The 25,973-nt window shown below is 44.4% G+C and overlaps 1 protein-coding gene and 1 long non-coding RNA gene across 9 annotated transcripts in view; one reads left to right on the plus strand and one right to left on the minus strand.

Annotated features, from left to right (window-relative positions):
• LOC112658298 (uncharacterized) overlaps nucleotides 1-7,542 on the minus strand; it is a 79,548-nt gene extending 72,006 nt beyond the window's left edge. For all 4 annotated transcript variants that reach the window (XR_007408413.1, XR_003135636.2, XR_004812274.1 and 1 more), the window contains exons 1-2: nucleotides 7,448-7,542; nucleotides 4,792-4,889 (exon numbers count right to left, since the gene is read on the minus strand). This is a non-coding gene — a long non-coding RNA (uncharacterized LOC112658298). The remainder of the gene's footprint in view (nucleotides 1-4,791; nucleotides 4,890-7,447) is intronic.
• A 7,583-nt stretch (nucleotides 7,543-15,125) lies between these two features.
• Nucleotides 15,126-25,973, plus strand: part of HIVEP1 (HIVEP zinc finger 1) — a 149,122-nt gene continuing 138,274 nt past the window's right edge. The window contains exons 1-2 of one of the 5 annotated variants that reach the window (XM_025444347.3): nucleotides 15,126-15,279; nucleotides 22,252-22,394. In XM_025444347.3, coding sequence (XP_025300132.2) covers nucleotides 22,355-22,394 — 40 coding nt within the window. In that variant the 5' untranslated portion in view covers nucleotides 15,126-15,279; nucleotides 22,252-22,354. Of the gene's footprint in view, nucleotides 15,280-18,501; nucleotides 18,628-18,997; nucleotides 19,126-19,214; nucleotides 19,374-22,251; nucleotides 22,395-25,973 lie in introns of those variants that run through there. The other 4 variants (XM_035710453.2, XM_035710454.2, XM_035710455.2 and 1 more) reach the window with 4 other exon arrangements.

The raw sequence follows: 25,973 nt of genomic DNA on the forward strand, positions 1-25,973 counted from the left end.
AAAAAGATCTGAAAATAATGACCTGGAGCTCCCTAAGTAAAACAGACATGTTTCAGAGGTCCAACATCTGTATGATAGGAGTCCCATAAGGAGACAACTGAGAAAATAGACAAGGAGAAATCACCAAAGAAATAACTCAGTACTTTCACAAACATAAGGACAGAAGTCTTCAGCTCAAAGTAAACCCAACACCAGAGATAACAATAAATCTAAACTAAGATACATCATATTGCAATTTCAGAACTCTGGAGATAAAGAGAACATATTATGAATGTTCTAAAAAGAAGAGAGTTCATAAGAAGAATTGAGATTCAGAATGACAGAAAGTGTCTCAATAGTAATGCTAGGAGCTAGGAGATGGTGAATTAATGCCTTCAAATTTCTAAGAACAATTACTTGCATCTTAGAATTGTTCTCTACACAAAGCATAAATTAAGTGTGAAGGTAGAATAAAGATAATCTCAAGTATTTTGAGTCTCAAGTTTTGTTTTGTTTTTCATGACCTCTTTCTTAGGAAGACTCTGGAGGGTGAGCACCACCCAAATAAGGGAATAAGCCAAGGGAAAAGCATGGGCTCTAAGAAATGGTGTCCCACTTGAGAAATAGGAGACAACAGTCCCCAGGATGATAGGAAAGGAATCCCCATGGAAATAGTGATATGGCACACTTGAGGGGTGACTCTTCAGAATACAAGCCAAAACTTGTATTCTGAATACAAGTCAAAACTTGAAGAGAGCTATTCCATAGAACCAAAGTCATATTATATTGAGTGAGTTTGGATATATTAAGGTGGCATCTTAGATTAAATTAATAAGCATGTGGAAAGCCAAGCAAACATAGAAACTGGGCAATTACTTTCACCTGGGAAATGAAGAAAAAGAAAAAAGCATTATATGGTTTAGCTGTGAATAGCATTCACAGTATTACATGTAGTCATGGTGATAAGGTACACATAAACACTTAGATCCAAGCAAAATTGTAACCTACATGGAGCACACGGGGGATGGTAACTGTTGGCACTGCAGGATAGAGGAGTGGGGATGAGAAAGACATAAAACTTCTCGTTTCAGAGTTAGAAGTTAATAGAAAACATCTAAATTGAAAAGCCAAAAATTATCAACATGCTTACATTTTATATATTATATATATATACACACAAATGTAAGTGTTAAAGAATTGGCTAAAAGAATTGAAAATATTTGTATCTAAAGAGTAGGAAAAATAGAGGTGGCAGGAAACAGCTTTTGTTCACAACGTGCATTATAACTGCCTGACTCTTTAAACTTCAGTGAAGAATTATACATTAAGAAAAAAAAAAAAAAGCTCAGGTTATAACATGTATTCTAAAATCTTTGATTAAATCATTTCAGGAGATATGGGTAAAGTGAATCACTTATCTCACAAAGATCATACCTGTATACTTCTTCATTCATTCATATATTTATGCTGTGAATGAACATTTATTAAGTCACTACCTTGTGCAAGATATCATATGAGATGCCATGGGAAAAGTACATAAGAAGGACTACAACATGATTTTCTTCCCTGTGTTGTTGGCAAACAATTAAGAAAGATGTGAAACATGTTTTTACATGTTTATGTGAATAGATGACAAAAGAACTAGTGTGGAGGTGATGGAAGGACATATTACAGTACAAAAGAAACAGGATCAGGATTAGCCTGTTAGGTATGGCAAATTAAATTGAGCATTAAAGGAAGAGGTAGACCAGATAGCTAGTACTAACATGAGCAAAATCACAAAGAAAGGAAATATTTCAGCAAGTTTGGAGGGTTACAAATCATTCAGTATAATGGAGGACAAGGAATAACAATGCTAATTCCAAGAGAAACAGACATCTCTTATTTGTCACTGTGCTCTCAACAACCTAAAACATTGCCTGGTGCATAATAAATACTCAAAAATGTTTGCCCTATGCATGGCTTGATAAGATTGGAAAGCTAAGGTAGGAGTTGATAACAGATGGCCTTGATGCCATGCTAAGGAACATAGTGTTTAGACAGTAAATAATAAGAAAATAGTTGAGGAGAGGATTATCATGGGTCTAATTTTGATGGCTGAATTCAAGATAGATTGGAAACATAAGAGATGTCAGGTTAATTAGGAAGAAATGGAAAATAAAGGTCTGAATTATATCCATTGCCCACTAAACTAGAAAGGAAGAAATACACAGCAGTTATTGGAGAAACCAGCCACGATTTTACAGAAATATACTAAGTTCGGCATCACAAAATCTGAATTTAAATCCTGTTTTCACTGTCATTTAATGTGTGAGAAATCATAGAAACAAGTCATAGAAACTCTTTAATGAGTATCAATTTCCTTGTTAGTAAAATTAGGAATTAAAATCCCTTACCTGTTGTCTAAAGGGTACCAGGTACCTTTCAAGGAAATGTAAATGCATGAAGGCAGTATAAATTGAGGACAAAAGAAGAGAAAACCATAAGATTGGAGACATAAAACACAGCTGAGAATGAAGCTAAAAACCCACCATGATTCACAAAATTATAAGAGCATGTTGTAAACTATGAAGACCTAGACAAGTAATAGGTGTATTTAATCTACACCATTTCTGATGTGCTGGAAGCTTGAAAGATATTGCCATGGATACAAGGAAAAGGCATCACATGGATGCACAGGCAATGGGTGTAGATAAAGCTTTTAAGTTTTAGAGGTCAAGAGAAAACTAGAAATAAGATATTCACTAGGCTGAGAAACTGAGTCTAGGGAAAGCTTTTTTGAATCTAGAAGATATTTGAACAGATTTGTTGTAGGAGAAAGAAGAGTCTATGGAATAGGAGAAAGAATAAAGAGAGGGGGAAATTGATGGGTTAAGATCTGTAGGAGATAAAAGGATGCACAGTCAGTGGGGAAGGACGTTGGCCCTAAGTGGAGAACAGATTCCACTTCCTCAAGAGAAGAGCAGAAGGGCAGAAGGTACATGTTATGTTTTTTGAACATTTGTCCTTTTTTTTTTTTTTGGATTTTATTTATTTATTCATGAGAGATACACAGAGAGAGAGGCAGAGACACAGGCAGAGGGAGAAGCAGGCTCTCCGTGGGAAGCCTGATATGGGACTGGATCCCAGGACCCCAGGATCATGACCTGAACCGAAGGCAGACACTCAACCACTGAGCCACCCAGGTGTCCCTGAACAGTTGTTCTTTAAAACGTGCTCTCACTTGTCTTCATATGCAATCATCATATTACTGAATAAGAAAATTGAGTGTAAGAAGAATTAGTGTGCCCAAATGCTAGTAGTTTTTTGTCTCATGTCTCAAATTTCAATTGTTTTGGGTCACTAGTGGGAGAAAATCATTATGTTTAAGTGATGAGGTGGTTGTTCTTTCTTGGCCGGTTCCAAGGTCAGCAAGAGAGATGAAGCTTCACAAGTCAGAGAAAAAGTCAAGATTGCCCAAGATATTTTTTGAGTTAGTATTATCTGATGTATTCATCAGAAATTTCCAGTGCTTCCATAATCATATCTTGAGGACAGGAGACATCTGAAAGTAGGGGTACTTAATGTTAACCTATTCATAATCGAAATACCATTGTCAAATTAGAGCAAAGGAAGCTGCATTTACAGTAAAATGCTCATGTTTCAAAAGGTTTGCCCCCCCAAAAAGAGGAATTATTTCTGAAGAAGGAGGTTTTTCTGGATCTCAGCTGAGAGTAAAAAGTGAAAAACTGGATAAAATAACAAGACAGAGAAGAGTACTCCATCTTTAGAAATATCAGATAAATGACAATAGGACAAAGGCAACAGTTTTATAAAAGGCACTTATGTGGGCAGCCTGGGTGGCTGAGTGGTTTAGTGCCCCCTTTGGCTCAGGGTGTGACCCTGGAGACCTGGGATCAAGTCCCACATCAGGCTCCCTGCATGGAGCCTGCTTCTTCCTCTGCCTCTCTCTCTGTGTCTCTCGTGAATAAATAAATAAAACCTTTAAAAAAATAAAAAGAAATAAAAAGCACATATGTAACATTAACTAGCTTTTAAAGAAATTAATTGAATTTATTTTTTAAAGCAGTTTCAGGTTTAGCAGAGAAATACATCTCCTCCTTGCATCAATATGGTACATTTGTTACAATTGATGGACCAATATTGATATGTTATTATTAATTAAAGTCCATAGTTTACATGAGTGTTCACTCCTTTTAATCTACCATTTTTAATTATATCACCTACAAAATGGTTTTGATTTATTAATATTTAAGTTGAGGAAAACTCTCCAAGGATCAAATGAACGTTTAGATTTTGGATTTGTGGTACTGCTTCTAGCCAGGACTTCAAGGCAATCAGAGGAAAGATCTTTTGTATAAAAACAAAAACTACCTTTTGAAAATTTTCCAATCAGTAATCTCTAATTATACCTCAATATTCTGTAAGAGAAATAATACAAGAAGATATTGTTTTCATTTTAATTTTTACTGAAATACAGTAAGGTTGAGGAAAATTGTCCCATAATTCTTATAGGTATAATAAAATTCTATATAGTACAGAAAGAAAGGGGCCAAATGCATGGATCAATTTTGTTTTCAAACCAATATTCTGCAGTGAATGCAACCACATCTTACCTGTTATCTCAGATTGTAAAGAGCCTAGAATACTTAATCTAAATATTGTAACTGAAGATTGTTGAAGTTTTGTCTATATCGAAATACTATGCTATGTGGACAATGTCATTTTAAGGTCATAATGAAAAAGAATGAAGGAGCCCATAGTAAAAGACTAAGGTCCATGATTATTAAAGTTTATATTACCACAAAGTACCTGATTAGAAAATTCACCAGTCTTTGAAGTAGAACCAACAAAATCACAGATTCTTTACTCTAGAATGGACTGCAGTGAGCTGGTTCCACAAAGGCCCTCTACAAATAGAAATTAAAACTCAATGAGATGTCAGTGTTAGTGACAAAAGATACCACTTAGCTATTTTCCACCAAAAGGGAAAAATAAATCTGGATATAACAAATAGCAGCCTATGGATCTCATTTCCCTACAAGGATGGTTTATGGGTAACATCCAGAGTTGGTTATTAATTAACTGATTAATGAAGGAGACCAAAGAGAGGGCTATATAGAATAATAAGAGTTGTCTATTCTAAACAATGTAGACCAGAAGATAGAAACCCAGAAAAAGTAAAAAGATAATAACACTTAAAATTGTAGGCCCAATAACCCATCTGACTGGGAGTATGTCAATTTTTTGTTAAAGATTTTATTTATTTATCCATGAGAGACACAGAGAGAGGCAGAGACATAGGCAGAGTGAGAAGCAGGCTCCCTATGGGGAGCTCTATGGGGAGCTTGATCCCAGGACCCCAGGATCACGGCCTGAGCGAAAAGCAGACGCTCAACCACTGAGCTACCCAGGGGCCCAGGTATGCCAATAACCTGTGAGCCTGATCATCTGCTCCATGAAATGGTCACAGAAAAGGGACAATTTAGCCAGATCTTACAGAACTGGTAGGGTTTGGATGAACAAAGAGGAAGAAGGCAGGCATTCTCTGTAACGACAATGATTGGAAACGCAGAAACTTTTTGCAGAAATAGTGAGTGGAACCATTTAGCTGAAATGTGGAGACTTTATCTGGGGAAGCAGCTGACAGCAATGCTGGAAATGTCCATTTGGGTCATAGTGTGGTTTGAAAGCAGCTAGGGAATATGGACTTCATCCCACAGTTAGCAGCAAGCTGCTTGCTTTCTTCGGCAAGGGAGTTACATGCTCAAAGCATTATTTTTAGGAGATAATTAGGGTGGTGTGTCTGATTAAGAGAAGTTAGGAATGTCTGGACTCCAGCCCTATCTTTTCCAAGTTGGTGCATTGGTGGACAACTGTGTTCTCTCTCCAGACACCCTCCAATGTTAATATTGGCAACACTGGAGTACCACTGAATTAATCTACTACTGAGCAGCTTTTTATTAAATGTAATATAGAGTGTACTTGCTTTACGTCTTTAGCAATCTTTTGAAGAAGGGTGAGGGAAATATTTTTAAATTTATCACATTGACCTTTACATCTTAAGGTATTACTAATGAAATTCCGAATCTTCTAGATGTGGGAGAAAAAAAGCAAGGAGTTGATGTTGGGAAAACAGGAGCTTGTTGGTTAAAAAAAAAAAAAAAAATCAAGGAAACTAGAAAAAATGCGGTTGGAAATGTCAAAATTGCAGGTTACGGGTGGTTGTAAAGAGCTAATCTGTTTTTGGTTGGAGAAGCTATATTCAAAGCGCCAGGTGTCAGGACAATGCAAACTGGAAGAAAGAGGACAGGTATCCAACTCAGAGACTTCATAGAACGTAAAAATAATATTGTTCTGGGTTTAAGAATAAGCCATTCACTCCAACTTCAGAAGCAAAAAAAGAGAAAGAAATTCTAGCTGCAGAATGGGAAATAGTTACAAGTATGGAAATAAATGTTTATTTAAAAGGATCCAGTTACAATGTAATGAAGATAGGAGGTGTAATGAAGAGAGTAAGATAAAGGAGACACTGCACATAGCTGAAGGAGAGGGAGAGCTAGTTTGATAGTTGTATAGAAGTAGATACATTCAAATTATTTAATAAACACTCATTGCTCTTCTGTAAAGCATCCCTAGAAAATAAGTTGATTATAACCCCATTTTACAGATAAGGAAACTGTGACATGCCCCTTAGTGTTCTAGCACATTAATCTTAGCTTGCTAATTGGCAATGTATCTGAGTTGTAATTTAGCTATGATAAGAAACATTAATGTTTCTCCCCCCACCCCACCCCCTAGAATCTGTAGTTTAACCCAGAAGAATGATTTCTTTCACTTATCCGCCACACAACTGGTCAGTATTCCATCATGACATCTCAACACTACCATATATTTTAGATGACCAGAAAAATCAGGCAAGTTTCAAGGAAATCTTAGCAGCAAGAAATCCATACTATGAAATCACTTGCTAATATCTCTAATATTTAAGTACTGCCCTAATTTATTCTGGCTTTCTTTGAATTTGTGAGAATGGACACAAGTAAAATATTTTCTTGTGATTTATTGCAGAATAACAGCTGGGCCTTTTGGGAATATGAATCATAGACCACTGTCATAAAGCAACTTATGTTTGAAAACTTTTTGGAATAATAATTGGTTTGGGACAATGCTTTTTATTTCTAAATAAGAAAATAAATTTTTTAAGAAGACATGTCATTAGAGATTTGAGTGGAAAAAAAAATCATGTGGATTTGTTTAAGTGGCATCAAAATGGATACAAGATCATCAGTTGCTCAGATAATATGCTTTAAAAAATGGCTATTTAGACAGTCAAAAAATACATTTTCAGCATATTTAGAAGCTAACCACATTCCTTCCCCCAATCAAACTTTAGGGTGATAGAAACTATGCTTTTAGAAGAAGACAAATAAGAGAAGAGCTCCTGTTAGAGAAATACCTAATTTACCTTTCTGGAAATCATTTTATTTTGTTCCAGAGGGGTGGACCATGGAACTTTCTGAGAGAACATGATTATGAAACTGTTGTGCGATTAGAGCTCAGGAGGGAGGGACTGTTTTGACTCCCTTGTTACTATGTGAGCGCTGGAATTCTGCAACCAGAAGGATCCGCGACAGTTGGGAACGACAGTTGTATGAGTAGCAAGCAGAAGACAAATGTGTGTGTCCTGTTACTCCTGCTCTGAGCACTACATACCACGACTGTGCCAAGACAAGATTTCCTGCTTGCATCAATATTTTTTATAATTACCAAGCCTCCTGTGCATAATCCATTAATAGTAAAAAAAAATCTTACAAATAATATCTACGCTGTCTTTAGGTTAGACAGCCATCTGGTTAGCTGATACTATGCATACACACACGCACGCACACACGCACACACACATATACAGCCTTATTTAGACGCCTTATTATAATCCTTGTTACATATCCAATTATCTACTATAAATCAAGCTCTACCTCCTCCTGGAGAAATTAAAATAGCTGAAATTTACAGAGTACTTAAAACATGTTCAAGTTTACCATTATATGTTATTGTCCTTTTATTAGGGGCTTACTCTGGTCTTTCATTCACTAACTTATCTTTGCTATTTATTAATCTTTGTTTCATTTTTCTCAGCCTCTAGACCTTTCATTCTGTCTATTGCTCTTCGTCTAATTTGCCCCAATTTGAACTTTGACTCCAGATACTTGGGGATCTTTTGTATTAATACCTGCAGATATTTTGGCATAATAGGGACCACCACGAAAACAAGATCTCGATAAACTCAAAATCATAAATCAAACCATGAGCTCTTGCAAACAGAAAATTAAATGAAGCAGTGTAGTGTACAGCCCTGAGTTTAGGGAAGGAAGAGATGGTGGGTTTTAGGGTTGTTTACCAGAAGCAATTTAGTCGCAAAATTTCATTCAATGAACAGGCATCTAGAGAGAACTTCTTAGAGCCCAACAACATGTTTAAAAAGCCAGAAACTGGTGAGTTTGGGACCTGGTCAGGTCTGGGGTAGCAGAGATGTTCATGTAGGAGGTAAACATTGGGAGTCAAGCTGTGTTTGGAGAAAGAGAGCACTAGTGAAGCTGGGGGCGGAGTTGTGGGGTTGGCAGTTTATTTACAGAAAGGAAAGGCTGCGTATAACCAGTGATTTAGAAGGGAAACGTGAAATGCTTTTTCATGCTCTGTTGAATCCTGTCCTGGAACCTGGTTTACACAACTAGTATACCCCGTGCTGATGCTGGAATTTCATAACTATAGATATGAACCCTATTAAAGTGAAAAACTGCTAGAGATTATATATATGTAATATATACATATATTAATATGATAGATATATTTACGCTTGAATTACAAAATACACTAAGGAAAATATAAGGCATATTTTTGAGGTAGGTCCCACCTGCTTGCCCCAATCCTACACTGCTGCAGATGAGGGAGCAAGGGAAAGACTCAGGGGCAGCTGGGGTGGTCTGGAGGTTCAGGATGTGGTCTTTTCTGCAGACAGTCAGGGTCCTTGTGACACCATGCGTTGTTGTACTTTGGACATGTTACTTAACCTCTCGAAGCCTGAGTTCCTTTGTCAGTGGCATGTGGTTAACAACAGTACTTGTATAGCGAGTTATTGTTATCTGAAATAAACTTGAGCTCTAATCACACAAATTCACTTTGGAATATTTTAGATTTACAGAAAACAGACAAAGATGGTACAAAGAACTACCATACCCCCTCACTCACCCATTTCCCTCCATTGTTAACACCTTACATGACCATGATGCGTTTGTCAAAAACGAGAGGACATTACTATTAACTCTAGACCTTATTTGGATGCCACCAAATTTTTTCACTGATGTCATCTTGATGTCCCAGGATTCCATCCTAGGCACCAAGTTACATTTACTTTTCATGTCTCCTCCATCTCCAGAGACTTATTTCAGGTCTTATTTCCTGGACTTGGCAGAGTGCAGGAAATGCAATAAGGAATTTGTCAACATTTATGTGTGTGCCGCAGTTATAACTAGGTGACAGGCACTGAGTGCTTTAGAGATACCAACTTATGGGGCACCTGGATGGCTCAGTCCGTTTAGCGTCCCACTCTTGCCTTTGGCTCAGGTCATGAACTCATGTATCATGAGATAGAGCCCCTCTGGGTCAGGCTCCATGCTCAGTGGGGAATCTGAATATTCTCTCCCTCTGCCCTTTCTTTTCCTCTAAAATAAATAAGTAAATCTTAAAAAAAAAAAAAAGGAGAAATACCAACTCATCATCTTCATAATAATTCTATGAAGACGTGAATTACATCTCCTTTCCAGATGAGTAAACTGAGGCACAGGAAATTCAAATAAGTTGCCCAAGAGCATGTTTCTGGCAGAGCTGGGATGAAGTCCAGACTTCTGATCACCAGGTTGCCTTTGTGAGCGTTTAATACATGCTGTTATTAGTAGTAGATTCTGGAACTGGTTAATTCTTTCCAGGGCAGTGGGGGTTTCCCAGCCCCCATTTCTCACTAAGAATATGCCTGATTTTTAACCCTCTTTAATTCCACAGTTATAGCAACTTAGAAAGAAAAGGTATGGCACGTGGATTGAATTAGCCAGGAGCACTCGGGGAATAGCTTTTCCTATAGATCACTTTTTTTTAACCCTTGCTCTGCCATATTTTTTCTTAATTTTAGAGACACACATAGCTACCTTTCTTTCTTTTTCTTCTTTTCTTTTCTTTTCTTTCTTTCTTTCTTTCTTTCTTTCTTTCTTTCTTTCTTTCTTAATATTTTATTTCTCTATTTATTTGACAGAGAGCGAGAGCGAGAGAGCACAGCAGGCAGAGTGGCAGGCAGGCAGCAGAAGAGGGAGAAGCAGACTTCCTGCTGAGCAGGGACCCCAATGTGTGGCTTGATCCCAGGACCCTGAGATCATGACCTGAGCCAAAGGCAGACACTCAACAGACTGAGCCACCTAGGACCCCTTCTTTCTTTCTTTCTTTCTTTCTTTCTTTCTTTCTTTCTTTCTTTCTTTCTTTCTTTCTCTTTCTAAGATTTTATTTATTTACTCATGAGAGACACAGAGAGAGAGGCAGAGACGTAGGCAAAGGGAGAGGCAGGCTCCCCACGGTGATCTTGATGTGGGACTCGATTCCAGGACCCCAGGATCATGACCTCAGCTGAAGGCAGGTGCTCAACTGCTGAGCTACCCAGACGCCCCCTTTCCTTCTTTTCAACATAAAATGCTTCAGCCATGAAACCTCAATCAAAGCTGTACCAAAGAGAAACATTTTTTTTTTAAATCTGAGGATGAAGATTAAAAATAAGCAAAACTAGTGGAGTGGCTGGTGAGTGAGAGCCAGGGAATGACATAAAAGGAGAAAGAGTAGGGTGCGAATGAAGGAAGGATGGAGTGGGGGGTCTCCAGTCAGACTCTGCCAGGAGCCAGCTTGACAATGTTGTAAATCCACATGGCCACTTCATATTTCCATTCCCCAGTCTACAAAATAAGTCAATCCCTTCTAACTGTATTTTCTGACATTGAGTCCAGAAATACAAGCCTTCCATGTTGTTTGAATGAAAATGCAAAAGTAAGAAAACAGTAAAGTTGGCATGAAAACCTGGATAGGCAAACTGAGAGATGAGTTGGACTCAGACTATGACAAAGGGGCCATCTTGAGAGCAGGGCCTGCCACCAATAGAGTAGAATCTGAAAGTAACTGGAGGGATTGCACTCGAGTGGAAAGGAGTTATGGTTTCCTCATTCATTTTTTCAACAAACATCTGTTGCGACACTATTCTAGGTGGTCGGGTTCAGTGGAGCACATATCAAGCCCTCTTTACTCATGGCCCTCATATTCTATTTGAGGATTGAGAGATAAAAGACAAGGAAATCAGCAAGATAATTCTGGAATGCTGGATGTTATAAAGGAAATGAACGGAGTGATAAGATGGAGGGTATGGGGTAGGGGCAGGGGTATCCACACTTTAGATAGGCAAAGATAGAGAATGCTTAATTGACATAAGTTCAGCTTGTGAACACAGTGGGGAAGATGAGACCCTTAAACCCTTTGGCAATCAATAATGCGGCTTTATTTACAATGCAGTAAATGTGTATATCCAAACAGCTTTCAACAGGAGGTTTGAAACTGTTTTACCAGAAATGTTAAAAAGTAGAGCACATGACAGTATTTTAAGTTATGTAGGAGTCATTCTTCCTGGAAAGAGGAGACTAGCATGAAGGCCTCTGGTCCTCTGAGGCTATGGTCCAATCAAGCACGCCCCAGTCAGGTCTCCCCTTGGATACAGGAGGCTGCAGTCTAATTCAGAGCTTTTCCTTTTTGTTTTAATTTTCAAAGATTTTATTTATTTATTTATTTATTATTTATTTATTTATTTATTTGAGAGAGACAGGGAGAGAGAGAGCATGAGCAGAGAGAAGGAGAAGCTGACTCCCTGCTGGACAGGGAGCCCAATGCGGGGCTTGATCCTAGGACACTAAGATCAAGACCTGAGCCCAAAGGCAGATGCTTAACCTAAAACTGAGCCACCCAGGAGCCCCAAATTCAGAGCTTTTCCAATTTCCCATCTTCCCTGGCAGCTGCAGGGAAAATAGTAGTGAGAGTTACAATAGTAGCTAACATTCATTGAGAACTTCATCAGTTCCAGGCTTTATGACCAGTATTTCACTCAATCCTGTCTTTACCCCTGCAAGGAAGGTACTAGAACTTAAAGAGATGAGAGCAACCTTTCCCACAGTCACCAGTGTCCTCTCTGAGTGGCATGCAGGTCTGAACCCAAAGCCCACGTGACTTGTTTCATCCTCAAGCACCTGACAAGACAGTCTCCTAGGTTTGTGTTAACACACGCTGCATTTCCAGGTAACGGTAGTCCTGGTGTCTGCCGTGGACTGAATTGTGCCTCCTCGCACACACCCAGATTCATGTTAAAGCCCTATGCTCAGTGGGACTGTATATGGAAATAGGGTCTCTGGGAGGTAATTAAGTTAAATGAAATCATAAGTGTGGGGCCCTGATCCCATAGGATTAGGGTCCTTCTGAGATCCCAGAGTGCTCACTGGCTTTCAGAAGAAATGTCCCGTGAGGACACAGGGCAGAGGCAGCTGGCCAGCGACAAACCAGGAAGAGAGCTCTCGCCAGAAACCAAATCTGGTGACCCTTGATCTTGAACTTTCAGCTTCCACATATGTGAGGAAATAAACTTCTAATGTTTGAGTGGCCCGATCGATGGTACTCTGCGTAGCAGCCCCGGCCAACAAATACAATGTCTTAGATTATCACACCTGCTTGCCTCCACGTGGTTAGATCAAGGATAAAGTTGGACCATTTCGATCACAGAGAAGGTTGAATGCCAGTGCCTCTTTCTAGAGCTCCCCAGTATTCCAGTTGTGGAAATTGTTTATGAAGAATTGTTTGAGGAACCGCAAATCTCACTTCCATTAAGTCACTTCTGGTCTTCTTTCACCAGAGAGTACACCAAAAAAATACTCATTAACTCTTCTATTAGTTGGCATTGAACTCAGTGCATTTAAATGAAGTTAGAGACCAGGTTTCTTGTACTAGCGTGTCCTGTAAGGGTAATAGTATCGATATTGGCATAAATGTGAATTAAATCATCCTTCTTAAAAGTAGACTTGGTTAAAATTAATCATTTTCTCTTCTCCCCTTTAAACATCATACCATCCGGACTTCCCCATTTTCATCACACAATCTATCAGCTTCTCAAAACTTGAAAATGAGGCCTTTTTTTTTTTCCATTTGTTTTCCTTCTTTCTCCACAGACGCAGAACATGATAGAGCTATTGCAATGTTTTTCATAAAATATAACCTTTAAGCTTAAGCATCTCAATATTCTCTGGGCTGTAGGCATGGATCTACACGTACTAGCTCTGTGGTTGCAGGTAGATTATTTGGCATTTCTAAGCCTCTCTTTCTTCATCTGAAGTATGGGTTTATAGTGGGGATTAAATGAGTTTACACAGGAAAGGCTGACAAGTCATAAATTCTCAATTAACTGTCAATTACTACCACAACCACTATTGGTCCTATTACTATCGCTGCTGATACAAGTACTATTATTCCCATTGCTGCTCATACAAGTCTACTATAGTGATTTCTGTCCATACAAATACTACTTTACACTTCTGCTGGGAAAAGCACTACAGTGACAGATCCTAAATCCATCAATGACAATAATTTTTCTTAAAAAGATCATTCTCGGTCCAGATGTCTCCAAATAACTACCAACTGCAGTATCACGACCAAATTCTTTCCTAATGATGGCCGAGAAGGCTTTTCCCTGGCTGGCTGTTGTCTCCCCATTCTGTCTTCGTAGCTCATTACTAGGACAGTCCAGGTATATATTTCCTCATCTGCATAGTTATTAATAGCTCCCTGTTCCCTCTCAAAAGTGTCCTGGTTTGGTTGCTACATTTATAGGGCCACCCTACTTGTTTCACATTTGCTTTGACTTTCCGCTCCAGCCAGCAACACCATCACACACGGTTCACTTGCTCTCACCTTCAAGCTATTCCCCTTGCCTGGAATGCTGTTCTCATACCATTGCCAAATCATGAACTTTCTCTCCTTCAGAACCCTACTCAGAACTCACCCTCAGGATGAAACTTTCTCTGATAATACTGCCCTCCACCCAATCCAGAAAGCTCTCAGCAATCATGTAAATAACTCTGTATAACTTTAATTGGCTCTGTTTATAAGCTCCTTCTTGTATCTTTTTCCCCTCCAGGTATTTTTTCTATGTGTTTATCCTGTCTCCATTAATTTGTAAACTCCCAGAGGGCAAGGCCTGAACACAGGTTGGTGTTGGCATAATGTGGATGAACAGTTAGGGCTGCATGGCAGACAGTGCAAACCTTGATTACTAATCTGTAAAAAAACAAAAAAAAAACAAAAAAACCAAAACCCCAAATCCCCAACAACCATCCTTTGTTAAGGCTTTGCTTGTGATGGTCTCGAATGTGAGAATACAGCTAGTTTCTGCTAGTGTCCAGTTAACTAGGATAAAATCAACAGTTAAAGGCTCTCCATAATGGGGGGGGGGGGGTGGCGCTGACATATTCTGATCTAGAAGAATGGGCATGCAAGGCACGTCATTATGGAGATTCTTTTGCTTCGGAGGTATACCCTTGCCCCTTCAAGGCTTCAGGTCCATCTCGGAAGGGAAATAATATTTACTTTCAAAACAGAGCTAAAAAGCAAACAAAGCCTCAGAAAACATACAATACCACCTTGTTCGAAGTTTGTGCTAAGAGGGGAGGGGAAATGAATCTGACTTAGAAGGCCTTTTGTGTGTGTGCGTGTGTGTGTGTGTGTGTGTGTAACAGACAGGACAGCACAGGGTCCAAGCTCTTGGGGATCATCAGCGAAGTGGATTGTTCATTTCGGTCCAGGTAACAAAGGGATAGCCCGGGCAAAAGGCTCCTTTCTCCCTGCGGGGAGGGGAAGAAGTGGAAATCCTTTACCGTGACCACCTGCTTCCCTCTCTTCAAACCGGCACAGAAAGTGCCAAATATCTGTGTATCATTCTCGGCCCAGAGCCCACGGTATAAACCAACGTAGGCGGTGCACCAGATAACATCAAAGCCCCAGGCAGGGGCCCGAAAAGGGGGGGGGGGCCGAGCAGCCGAGGCAACCAAGCGCCTCCCCCTAGCATTTCCTCTCACGCCCACTTCCAACCTAGGAGGCTTTGGGTTTCTGCTTTTGTTGTTTTTAAAATTAAAAGTTAAAAACCCAGGCAGCTTGGGAGCGGACTTTGGCGTTGCAGTTCGGGTAAGTTTTCTGTCGGTTTCTTTTGTCTGGCGTCTGCGGGCAGAGTTGGCGGAGCGGGCGGGGAGGGTTTCGTCGCCGGGTCGCCCCGCAGAGGAGGGGGAGGGGGAGGGGGAGGGGGAGGAGGAGGGGGGGAGGGGGAGGAGGAGGAGGGGATTCGGCCGGTGGACGGGAAAGCCCGGCGCGCGCGGAGGGCGGAGGGGAGGGGAGGGGAGGGGAGGGGAGGGGAGGGGAGGGGAGGGACGGGCGGCGGCGTGACCCGGCGGCCGGCGGGGAGGAACCTCCGGGATCTCCGCGTGGCGGCGGCGCTGCTGCCGGGCCGCGCTCGGGGCGCAGGGCGGAGGGCGCGGGGCGCAGGGCGGAGGGCGGCGGGCGGCGGGGCCGCGCCAGGGGGGAGCCCGAGCCGGGCCGGGCGGCCGCGTGGGAACCCGGGCTGGCGGCCGCGCGGGCGGGGGCGGGGGCGGGGGCGGGGGCGGGGGGCCCCGCGGTGCACTCGCGTCCTGCCAGAAGTGCTCAGCAAGGAAAATGTGTGCAGAGCCTGGCCGTGGCATGCCCTCGCTTGAACCGCAATCCGGGTTGGGGGGCGGGGGCTGAACAGCGTTCACGCGGCCAGCAGGGTTGCAGGTTGCAGCCAGAGAAAAATAGGGCCCTGGGAACCCCCTTCTTCTTCTTTTTTTTTTTTTCACTCCGCCCCAAGAGTAGGGTCACCTCCTCCATTGTCCCAGCTTTTTTGACAGTTCAAACTGCTGTTCACCATTTACATTTACCTTCTGGTTAAAAAAAGAAAAAAAAAATTTTTTTCTTTCCCCCCTTACATTCCGACACCATTTGCGAAACTGTATTTAATTTGCCCACAAGACAAGTCGAAGCGAGCTACTTTACCGGTTAGCTGGATTTCCCTGCGTTCTGATGACTAGGAAGTTAGAACTGCAGGCGGAATTAGGAAAAAGGCATTGCATTTAGAAAATTCGAAACTGGGAAATAGGAAGGTGTCCCGGATCGCCTGTATTGCGAAGGAAAGTTTAATATTGATTTGCCGCTCAAAAGCTCAAAAGTTGTGAGTCGTCTCTTTAAGGCGGGAGGGGGACTCTTTTAACGAGCTAAAATAGCAAAATTATCTATTATAATTCTAAATTGCATGCTTAATCTGTTGGGAAGCTCACAACAATGGCAAAAATCCCATACAAACACTGTGTTCACAGTGTGTATTATGTTCACCAAGTATGTGGTTAAAAATATACTCATTCAGTTAGGATTTTGATTTAGCAAGTGACACCAAGGAGAATTAATCATTATCAAGCTACCTTAATCTTTATCCTCTGACAGTTTAGATGTACTTTAACATTTAAATGAAGGTTTATCTTTTATTCAAATGCCCAGTTGGGAAGTTATAGCACATACTTTTTTTTGTGATTGCCATCCATTAAATAGCCTTTATTTTTATAAAAGACAGACGATTACATCACACTGAAAATTTAAAGATTGCATTATTTCATTGCCAGGTTGGGAGTATAGTATGCTAAACAACGTCATTTCAAATGTAGGCAGTTGTTGGGTGATCTTTGCTCTCATGACCAAATTTAGTTTTTAATAGGTAATCCTCCCCCCCCCCCCCAACTTAGGTGACATTACTTTTGGTTACAAGCTCGCCTTTATTGAGTATTCCATTTTTAATCATTCCTATTCTGGTGCATTAAAGCTTTTTCTTAGTTCAGATGAGCTAGAGGTAGGACTTCCTCAGGGGACTTTTCGGGGTCAACCCTAGCAGGAAAAGCCTCGACGTCTTTCTGGAAGCCCCAGGGAACAAAACAATTCAAGTCTGCACAGATGGCCCGCGTAGTGGGTGTACGGTCGTTTAGCATATTTATTCCTTAAAAGGGGAAAGCAGTTTGGTTTAATCTGAGACATTTTTCCTGCATCCAAATTTCTGCTTCGCCTCATTCCCCCCGAAGTTCAACGTGGCTCCTCAAAGCAGGGACTCTCGCCTGCTTCTCCCGGCGGACGGGAGCCCCCTCCCGCCCCGGGTTCCAACACCGCACAGTAGGTCTAACCCCGAAACACCTCCTTGGTTATCAGTGCCCTGGCCCAGCCCCTCCCGCCTTCTTTCCATAGATTACACACACTCCCAGCTTCCTCTAACTGCTTTCTAGCAGCCAGGGTCAGCCTCTGGTTTAGGGCCAGTACCCCGCCTGCCCCCTTCCCCTCCTCCTCGCGCCCCGCTCGCGGCCCCGGGACCCCCGCCCGCCGTGCCCCCCGTGCCCCGGGCTGTCAGGCGGGCAGGCAGGGGTTAACCGCGCCGGCAGCCCCGGCTCTGGGAACCACCGGCGGGCTCCGGAGCGGCCTCTGGAATAACCTTGGCTTCCCTCAATCTTTTAATAGAACATCCGCCACCAAGAAGTGGTTTCAGTTCAGGGTTAATAATATGTCCCCCTTCCACCCTCCAAACCGACACCCCGCCCCCTCCCTCCCCGTTTTTTTTTTTTAAGTTGTTTTTCAAAGTTAATGAGTTTCAAGTTTCACAATGACTTTCCCCTTCCCTCTACGCGTTGCTGAGGAAACCCCCTTGGGGTCCCCCTCCCCCCCCCCCCCCGCGCAGCCCTCCCTTCTCCTTCCCCTCCCCCATACGGCCCGGGCGGGGGGCGGGCCTGGGAGACCCCATGACGTCACCGGCCCGGCCCACATCCTGCTTTAGAAAGTAAAGAGACGGTAAAGAGAAACTACCGCCCCGCCCGTCCCCGCCCCTCTTCCCGGACCAACCGCCCCCAACTGCGCGACCCGGCCAGGCCTTCCCCGGGCCGCGTGACCGGCCGGGCCCGCCCCTCCGCCCCCGCCGGGCGCCAGTCCCCGAGCCGGCGCGACCCCGGGGCCCGCCCCTCGCGTCCCTAACCCCGCCCCTCCCCCTCGGGCCGCGCCGCCGCCGCCTCCCGCCCCCCCACCGCGTCCCTGCGGCGGCCGGGCGGGGCGGAGCCGCAGGCGGGGGGCGAGGGGGGAGGCGCGGTCCGGGGCCCGCCCCGCCCCGCCCCGCCCCGCCGGGGAGACCCAGCGCTCCGGGCTCCACGCGGGCCCCGGCCGGGGCACCCACCCGTCCGCGTCCCCGCCCCCGCCCCCGCCCCGCGCAGGGCGGCCGGCCGCGCCCGTCCGCCCGGGCCCCTCCCCCGCCGGGGACGCCCCCTCCCCCGCCCGCGCCCGGCTCGCGGCCTCCCCGCCTCCCGCCCCCGGGGATCCCCTGCCGCCCCGCCCACCCGCGGGAAAGCCTCGGACCTTCGCCCTCCCTCCCCCGCGCCGCCCGGCCCGCGCTCCTCGCGTCGCCCCTAAAGACGCTAAACGTGCCCTACTCTGCCCCGGGGAGAGGTAAAGCCCGCGCCCGCCCTCCGCGCCCCGGGGGCCGCTCCCCCGCCGCGCCGCCCCCTCCCCGGCGGCGGTCATGCCGCGGCCCCGGGCGCCGGCGAGCGCGGCCGCCTCCCCCGCCCGGCGCCTGCGGCCCCCGCCCGCGCGCCCCGCGCTCCCCGCCCGCCCGCCCCCCGGCCGGCTCCCCTGTTTAATATTTCAGCGCTGGGTGGTGTGAGCGCCAGTCGCCGGCCTCCGGGGTGGCTGCTGCTGGGGCGGCGGCGGCGGCGGCGGCGGCGGCGGGGAGGGGGCCGGAGCCGGGGGCCGGGAGCAGCCGCGGGAGGGGGCGATGTTTGTGTTTGGGGTTGTCAAGTGAAGGAGGGATCCCGGGCGCCGCCGCTGCCGCCGCCGCCGCCGCCGCACGGGGGTCGCGGAGATTCCGAGCTGCGGCCGCCGCCATCAGCAGCGCAGCTCCCGGGCCGGCTGCAGCGGCAGCGGCTCCGCCGGGCGTCCTGGCAGCAGGTTCGGCGCGGGCTGGGCGGCGGGGGCGCTGCAGCTGGGAGGGCGCGGGGGGAGGGGGCAGGACCGCGTCCCCCTGCGCGGGCGGGGGGCGTGCGGGCGCGCGTGTGTGCGCGCGTGTGTGTGTGTGTGTGTGTGTGTGCAGCCGCCGACCTTGCGGAGGGGATGGCTGCGTGCGGGAGACACTTGGCACTTCTGGGCGCCCTCGCCGCGCGCGAGCGGCCCGAGCTGCGGTCCTGCGAGGCGAGCAGGTACGGAGGGACCCAGCCTCCCCACCCGCGTTCCAGCCGCAGACGCATTTTTGCAAGAGGGTGGGGGGGGGTGAGGGAGACCAGGCCTCGGCTTCCCAACCTCCCGGCTTTGTGGCTTTCTTTCCCTTTCGTTCTTTGCTCCAAGTGCCTGTTTACTCCCAGCCACCTGGGTAGTTTCTTTCCGGGTTGGGAGTACGCGCCTGCAGCAGTTGGGAAGCGGGCGGAGGGTCTGGGCGCGGGTCGGCTCCGGCTCGCCCTGGGGTCGGGCTGGGGAAGGAGTTGCTGCTGGGGAGGGGAGGGGAGGGGAGGGGAGGGAGGGAGGGAGGGGAGGGGGCGGTGGCGGAGCCGGAGCTGGAGCCGGCGGCGAGGAGGAGTCTCAGGGCTGCCGCGCTCGCCTCATACCGGCCTCCTCCTCCTCCTCCTCCTCCTCCTCCTCCTCCTCCTCCTCCTCCTCCTCCTCTCCGCATCCACTCCGGGCTCCTTCCTGAGCTGGCACTTCCATTCCCCCCTCCTCCTGGCATGCGAAGCGCTTTGTTCAGTGCAGCGTTGCAGAGGGGTTTTCCCAGGCTCCGCCCTCCACATTCATTCATGTTTTTTCTCCTTGCAACTGTCTTTACGCTTTTTGATCGTGTCATGTTTTTGCTCCATGTGGTATTTATTCCTTCCCTGCAAAGGAACGCTTTATGACTCGTCCTAGTCGCTCTAGTGCCGCTGTCTTTGCATCTGCTCGCTCCCCCCCCCCCCCCCCCACCAGGATTTAGACCTGGGATGGACAGCTAGGGACAGCGGGGAGGCAGGGAACCGGCTAGCAGAGAGCTGTTACTGATTGGGGATTTGCAGGTTTTGTATTTATGCTCCCCATACGGGGTCACGTGATTGGATCGCATTCGGAGTTCACGCTTTAAAAACTTCCGAATATCACGAGCATTTAAAAGCTTTAAAGTTTAACAAGGAATGCGGTTAAGGCTGCGTACAATTTGCTGGGCCCCAACGTCTCTGAACGTCGATGGAATCAAGCTTCGTGAATCGGATGGTGGATGTCTTTAACCAAAGCAGGGAGTTGAGGAACCAAATCCTTTATGGATCATTTAGCACGGTGCCAGATGAAGTAGATGGTGGTTGGCCATCGTGTTTCTTATTCTTCTCTCTGCAGTTAAAATAAAAATTGCAAATAATTTTGTGCGGTGCCCCCACGTAGCCCTTATCAGGGGTGAGATACTGAAGTTACTTGTAGCCTTCTTGGCTTCTGTTTCTCCTCTGCTATGATGAGATCATAGATTTCGAAAACTTTACACTGGGATATTAGATCTAGTCTTTCCCATTTAGGCTTTGTTGGGAGAATTAATATTTGAATATTTTTTGTGTGCCAGGCAACAGGCAAAGCATCTACATTGTTTAGGCTGGACCTCACAACAACCTTGTGAGGTGGATACCGTTTCCTAGTTTTATAGTTGGGACATCTGATCTTAAGAGAGGTTAAGTGCCTTGAACAAGGCCACACAGTAAGGGGAAAAGCCTGGCTTTGAACTCAGTCCGGTTTGACTCCGAGATATATAGTCATGATTTGTGCTCTCCAGCCTTTTGAATAAAACCACAGAATACCTATTATCTCTGCTGAGGAAATAAGCACTGAGAGTAGCCGAGTCACGTGGTGCCATATTTTTTTAGTTGCTGACCATGGGCAGGTTAGGCAACCTCTCCCCATCTCCTCTTCTTATCTGTAAAGTAGGTAAGTCATAGCTACCTTGCCAGTTATTGTTAAGATTGGATTAGGTAATGTGTAGAAAGCACACAGGCACCCTGCTCAGTAGGTACTCTCTCGTTTCTTCTACAGTACTGGATATAGAGTGTTCTAAATCAAAGCATTTCCTGCCCCATTCTTGTGTCTTTGCTTAGTGATTAAACATAATTTCATGCTTAACATCGTCAGGTTTATTCCAGGAAGCTAAAACTAAAGTTTTCGCTCTAGGATCCTTGAGGGTCTCGTAGAATAGGAGGCAGAGGTGGCTGATTTGGGAAGAGGGATGATTGGGTGTGGGGTTATTACCGTGTTGACATGTTGCATGTGCCATCACTGTTTTTAGAACGTAGAAGTCAGGACAGACCAGGTTATGCTGCAGTAACAAATAACTCCCAAACCTCGGCCACTTCCAAACAACGAAGGCCTCTTTCTTGTTTATGTAGACTGATCATGTTAGATGAGCAAGAGCTCAGCTCTGTGTTGCAACATTCACTGTCTGGAATGGTGCCTGTCCCATGGCAGAGGGAACAGAGCGCTGGAGGATTTTGCTTTGATAACTAAACAGCCTGGTACCGCCTAGAAACGGTGCATGTCTTCTCCACTCACAGGTCATTAGCCAGAACTGGTCACACATTGTAGTTTAACACAGGGAGGCATAAAGCATAGTCCTGGCACAGGCCTGAGAGAACATACTGGAATAGTTGGGGAGCAGCTCCGATAGCAACCACATATATTAACTGAATTAATTCAGTAAAACAAGATGAATGAGACCTGGTCCTTGTTCCCAAAGAGCTTATGAAGGAGCAGACGTATTACATACGGCATAATCCTTTTATGGCCTGACGCTGTAACTTTAATCTGTACCCTGTGATGACTTTAAAACACAGTGGGGTGAATCTTTTTCACTCTTCTTTGATAAAGGTACAGTGATTTTCTTTTTCTGTGTTCTTAATAAGAAAGCCCAGGTAGTAGCAAAATGAGATGCCTATGGTTAATTCAAAGTTAGTAATGTTTTGCAGGTGTCTCTAGCTTGGTTATCTTTTGTTGAATTTAGGTTAGGACTGAACTAAGCCATAACTTTTGAAATGTCTTTTTCCTTTGAAGGTAGTAAAATGTGATTTGTTTTTTCTCCTTCAGCACATGGATTAATTGATGGATGTTGAGTTTATGGAGCTACCTTTTTGTGACCTGCTCTTCCTACAGTTTCTAAGAAGCAAAAGGGGCCCCTGAATCAAAGAAAATGCCTCGAACTAAACAGATTCATCCCAGAAATCTAAGAGGTAAGGCTCTGTGTTAAAATAGAAGTCAGGTTTACGATAAACCTTATAATAAAGTATTTCTTGGGTGACAGGAATGGCAGCCTGCTAGACATTGGACGCTGCTCCATGGTGAGCACCAGGAACGCTGTTTCTCTTGTTCGTGCTCAGTTTTCCTGCACAATTTCCATCTCTCGGGAAATGCTTCATCAATATTTGTTGAATGAATTAATCAGAATTTGACAAAATTACAATGCCCTTCCAACCAGTAGCGTGGATGTGAAAGTGAGGGATTTACTTTCTCTTAACAGGGATGGCGTTTGCATTGGAGGAATCTGAAACGAATAGTTGGATATTCTTTGCCAACATGAATTTTTTATCCCTCCCCCATACCACCATTGAGATTTATTTTTGTACTACTCTATATGTTAGATTATCAAGAGGCGAAGAGAGTTGTAGTTGACATTAACTCAGACCATTATTTGCAGAACTCAGAGGAAAATGACCCATTTTCCATGAGGAAGCAACCAGTCAAAATTACATGTGCTATGTACATTTCATGCAAAGGTGAAAAATGTGTATTGCACCTTCACTGTGAAGAGGTTTTAATTTTAGGAAAGTGAGCTTATTTTAGCTAATTGTTTTAAAAAATAGATGTATGTTGTTCTGATGTGGTATATATATCAACCGGGAAGAACAGTTATCTTTTATATTCAGTTTTAGCAGTGCTAGGCAAGGAACAGCGAGAGCAAATGATTCCAAACTGACTGAAGTATCTTACGACATATTTAGTATTTTTTTTAAAGATTTTATTTATTTATTAGACAGAGAGAGAGAGAGAGGCAGAGACACAGGCAGAGGGAGAAGCAGGCTCCATGCAGGAAGCCTGACGTGGGACTCGATCCCGGGTCTCCAGGATCGCATCCTGGGCCGAAGGCTGCGCTAAACCGCTGAGCCGCCGGGGCTGCCCACGACATATTTAGTATTACAGAAAAAAATAGTCAGGCACGTGCAAGGTAAAAAAAAAAAAAAAAAATTAAATAACCTGAAGATCAAACAGATTAATTGGAAGATGTTTCTTTGTGAAATCAGTTTGGGTAATCACTGTGGGGCAATAATTGAAAACATGGTCAATTTTGTGGCCTACTTGAATCTGGAACAGTGTTTGTTTCCTGCCTAAAAGAGTACTGGAACTCTCTCTGCTGGTGCTGGCATAGGTGGCTGCCTCGGATCCAGTTCAAATTGATGATTATAGCACCAGTGTTCAATGAGGTGAGGATCTAGTTGGAGAACATTAAGTCTTGTGTGTCTAAGACTGATTTTTCAGAGTCATAGAAAATGTTGAGAATTGACCGTGTATTTGCCCATCATTCTCACTAGAACTTGAGCTCCCAAAAGTCGGTACTTTCTCTCATTTACTATTATAGGTAAAGCCTTCCCATTCCTGGGTGCCAGCTGAGGTGGGCCTTTGGAGTCCTGGGCCCGCTTTTATAATTCATCTGTCTAAAGAGGGTGCCCTGTTCTAGTGTGCACGAAGAGGGGTTGTGGTGCCCTAGCCTAGCACAGGTCCTGGAAGCTACTAGGAGCTTGGATATTTGTTGAAATGAATACATGATTGATCTTAAAGCATTATTTATTAGATCACAAGTAGTAAATATTTTTCATATTTAAAATATATACAGACATACCTTGGAGTTTTATGTCCAGTCCTCTTCCCCGAATGCTGCAGTAAAGTGAATATTGCAATGAATCAAGTCAAATGAATTTTTTTGGTTTCCCAGTTAATATAAAAGTTTTGTTTACACTCTGCTATGGTCTATGAAGTGTGCAATAGCATTGTTTTTAAAAATGTACATACTTTAATTAAAAAATACTTTCTGCAAATAAATACTGGTCATCATCTGGGCTTTTAGCGAGTTGTAATCACTGATCACAGATCATCATAACAAATATAATAATAATGAAAAAGCTTGAAACATTGCAAGAATGATCAAAATGTGACACAGAGGCACAAAATGAGTAAACGCTATTGGACCTGATAAGCCCGGGGTTGTCGCAAACTTCCTCCCATTTGTAAAGGACAGCAGAATGCAATAAAGCAGAGCACAATAAAGCAAGGTGTGCTTGTTCTTTATAATATTCTAGATCACATGGCTATCCAGAGAAATGCAGATGTTGGGCCACAGACTATTTTCCTTCCTGTACCAAATGTACAGTCCAACAGATAGTTGTTGAACTGTTTATGTTCTACTGTTTTAGGAGATAGGAATAAAATGATACTCAAACATGGGCCCTGGAAGAGCATGGAATTGAGGAGGGGAGATGGGTAAACATGCACCTGTGCAGTGTGATTTGGGAAGAGCAGAGGTATGGAGCTTCCACAGAGGTGGGGCGTCATACTATGTCCTGATTGTGGGGGACAATTTGGTGAGGGGCAGTGTGGGAAGGAAAGAGAAACAAAGGTACCGTCTGAAGTGGGCTCTTAGGGCTAAGAAATTACCCAGGAAGCTGAGAAGACAGGGTGGAAGCTGGGGTAGGAGCTTATGAAGTGACTTGGGGAATCCAAGCTCCATAAGTTCCGTTCAGGGGGGGAAGGGGCAAGGTAGAGGGTGGGATCGAAGAATTAAAATCAGATCCTGAGGGCCCCTGAATCTGAGTCTAAATTTAGTATGCAGAGCTAAAACTTTATTTTTTTAATTAATTTGCTTTTTTAAAAAAAAGATTTAAAAAAAAAAAAGATTTTATTTATTCATGAGAGACACAGAGAGAGAGGCAGAGACATAGGCAGAGGGCGAAGCAGGCTCCCCCACTGGGAGCCCAATGCAGAATTCGATCTCAGGACCCCAGGATCATGACCTGAGCCAAAGGCAGACTCCCAACCACTGAGCCACCCAGGCTTCCTGTAGAGATAAAACTTTAAATAGGAAACCTTGCTTATTTTGCAAAATTAAGATATTTTAAAAGTTTTCCAGGAGAATTTGAAATAAATTCAATTCTGGCCCATCATTGAGAGCTTCAAAAGTTGCTTCACTAAGGCAGTGATGAACTCTCGGGCATCGAAGAGCAGATCACAGTAGATTAGCACAAGACAATTTACTAAAGCCACGTAGGTCAGTGGGCCCTGCAGACTGGCTGGGTGCAGGGATTGGGGGTGGTGGACTGGAAGCTGGGGCATGGCACTTCATGGGAGAGGTGTATCTGAGGCAGTGACCTCACTCAGCAGAGAGGGCAAGGCTGTTCCTGTCGGGGAAACCCAGTAAACAGAGGCACAAAGACAAGGAAGTGCTAAGGTGTAACACTTTAAGAATTTCCACTTCCCTCCTAACGTATATTTGAGGACTGCATCCCTGGGCACGGTTTGGGGGTTAAAATAAGCCGATAATGTCCTGAATTGCAATTCCCCTGTTATTCTTGAATAAGCTCATTTTGCTGATTTAAAAAAAAAAAGTAAACAGGTAAACATTAGCTATTAAAATGAAATTTTTAGCATTTATTTTGTGTCTCACTGTGACAGTTGAAATATCACGTTTGTTTTGCCTTACCCTGTCACCCACTGCTTTGACTTACAGAAGACCTACCACGTAAGTTAGCTATGAAATGGGG

The sequence above is a fragment of the Canis lupus genome, chromosome 35 (genome assembly GCF_003254725.2).
Source record: "Canis lupus dingo isolate Sandy chromosome 35, ASM325472v2, whole genome shotgun sequence".
Classification (NCBI taxonomy): Eukaryota; Metazoa; Chordata; class Mammalia; order Carnivora; family Canidae; genus Canis; species Canis lupus.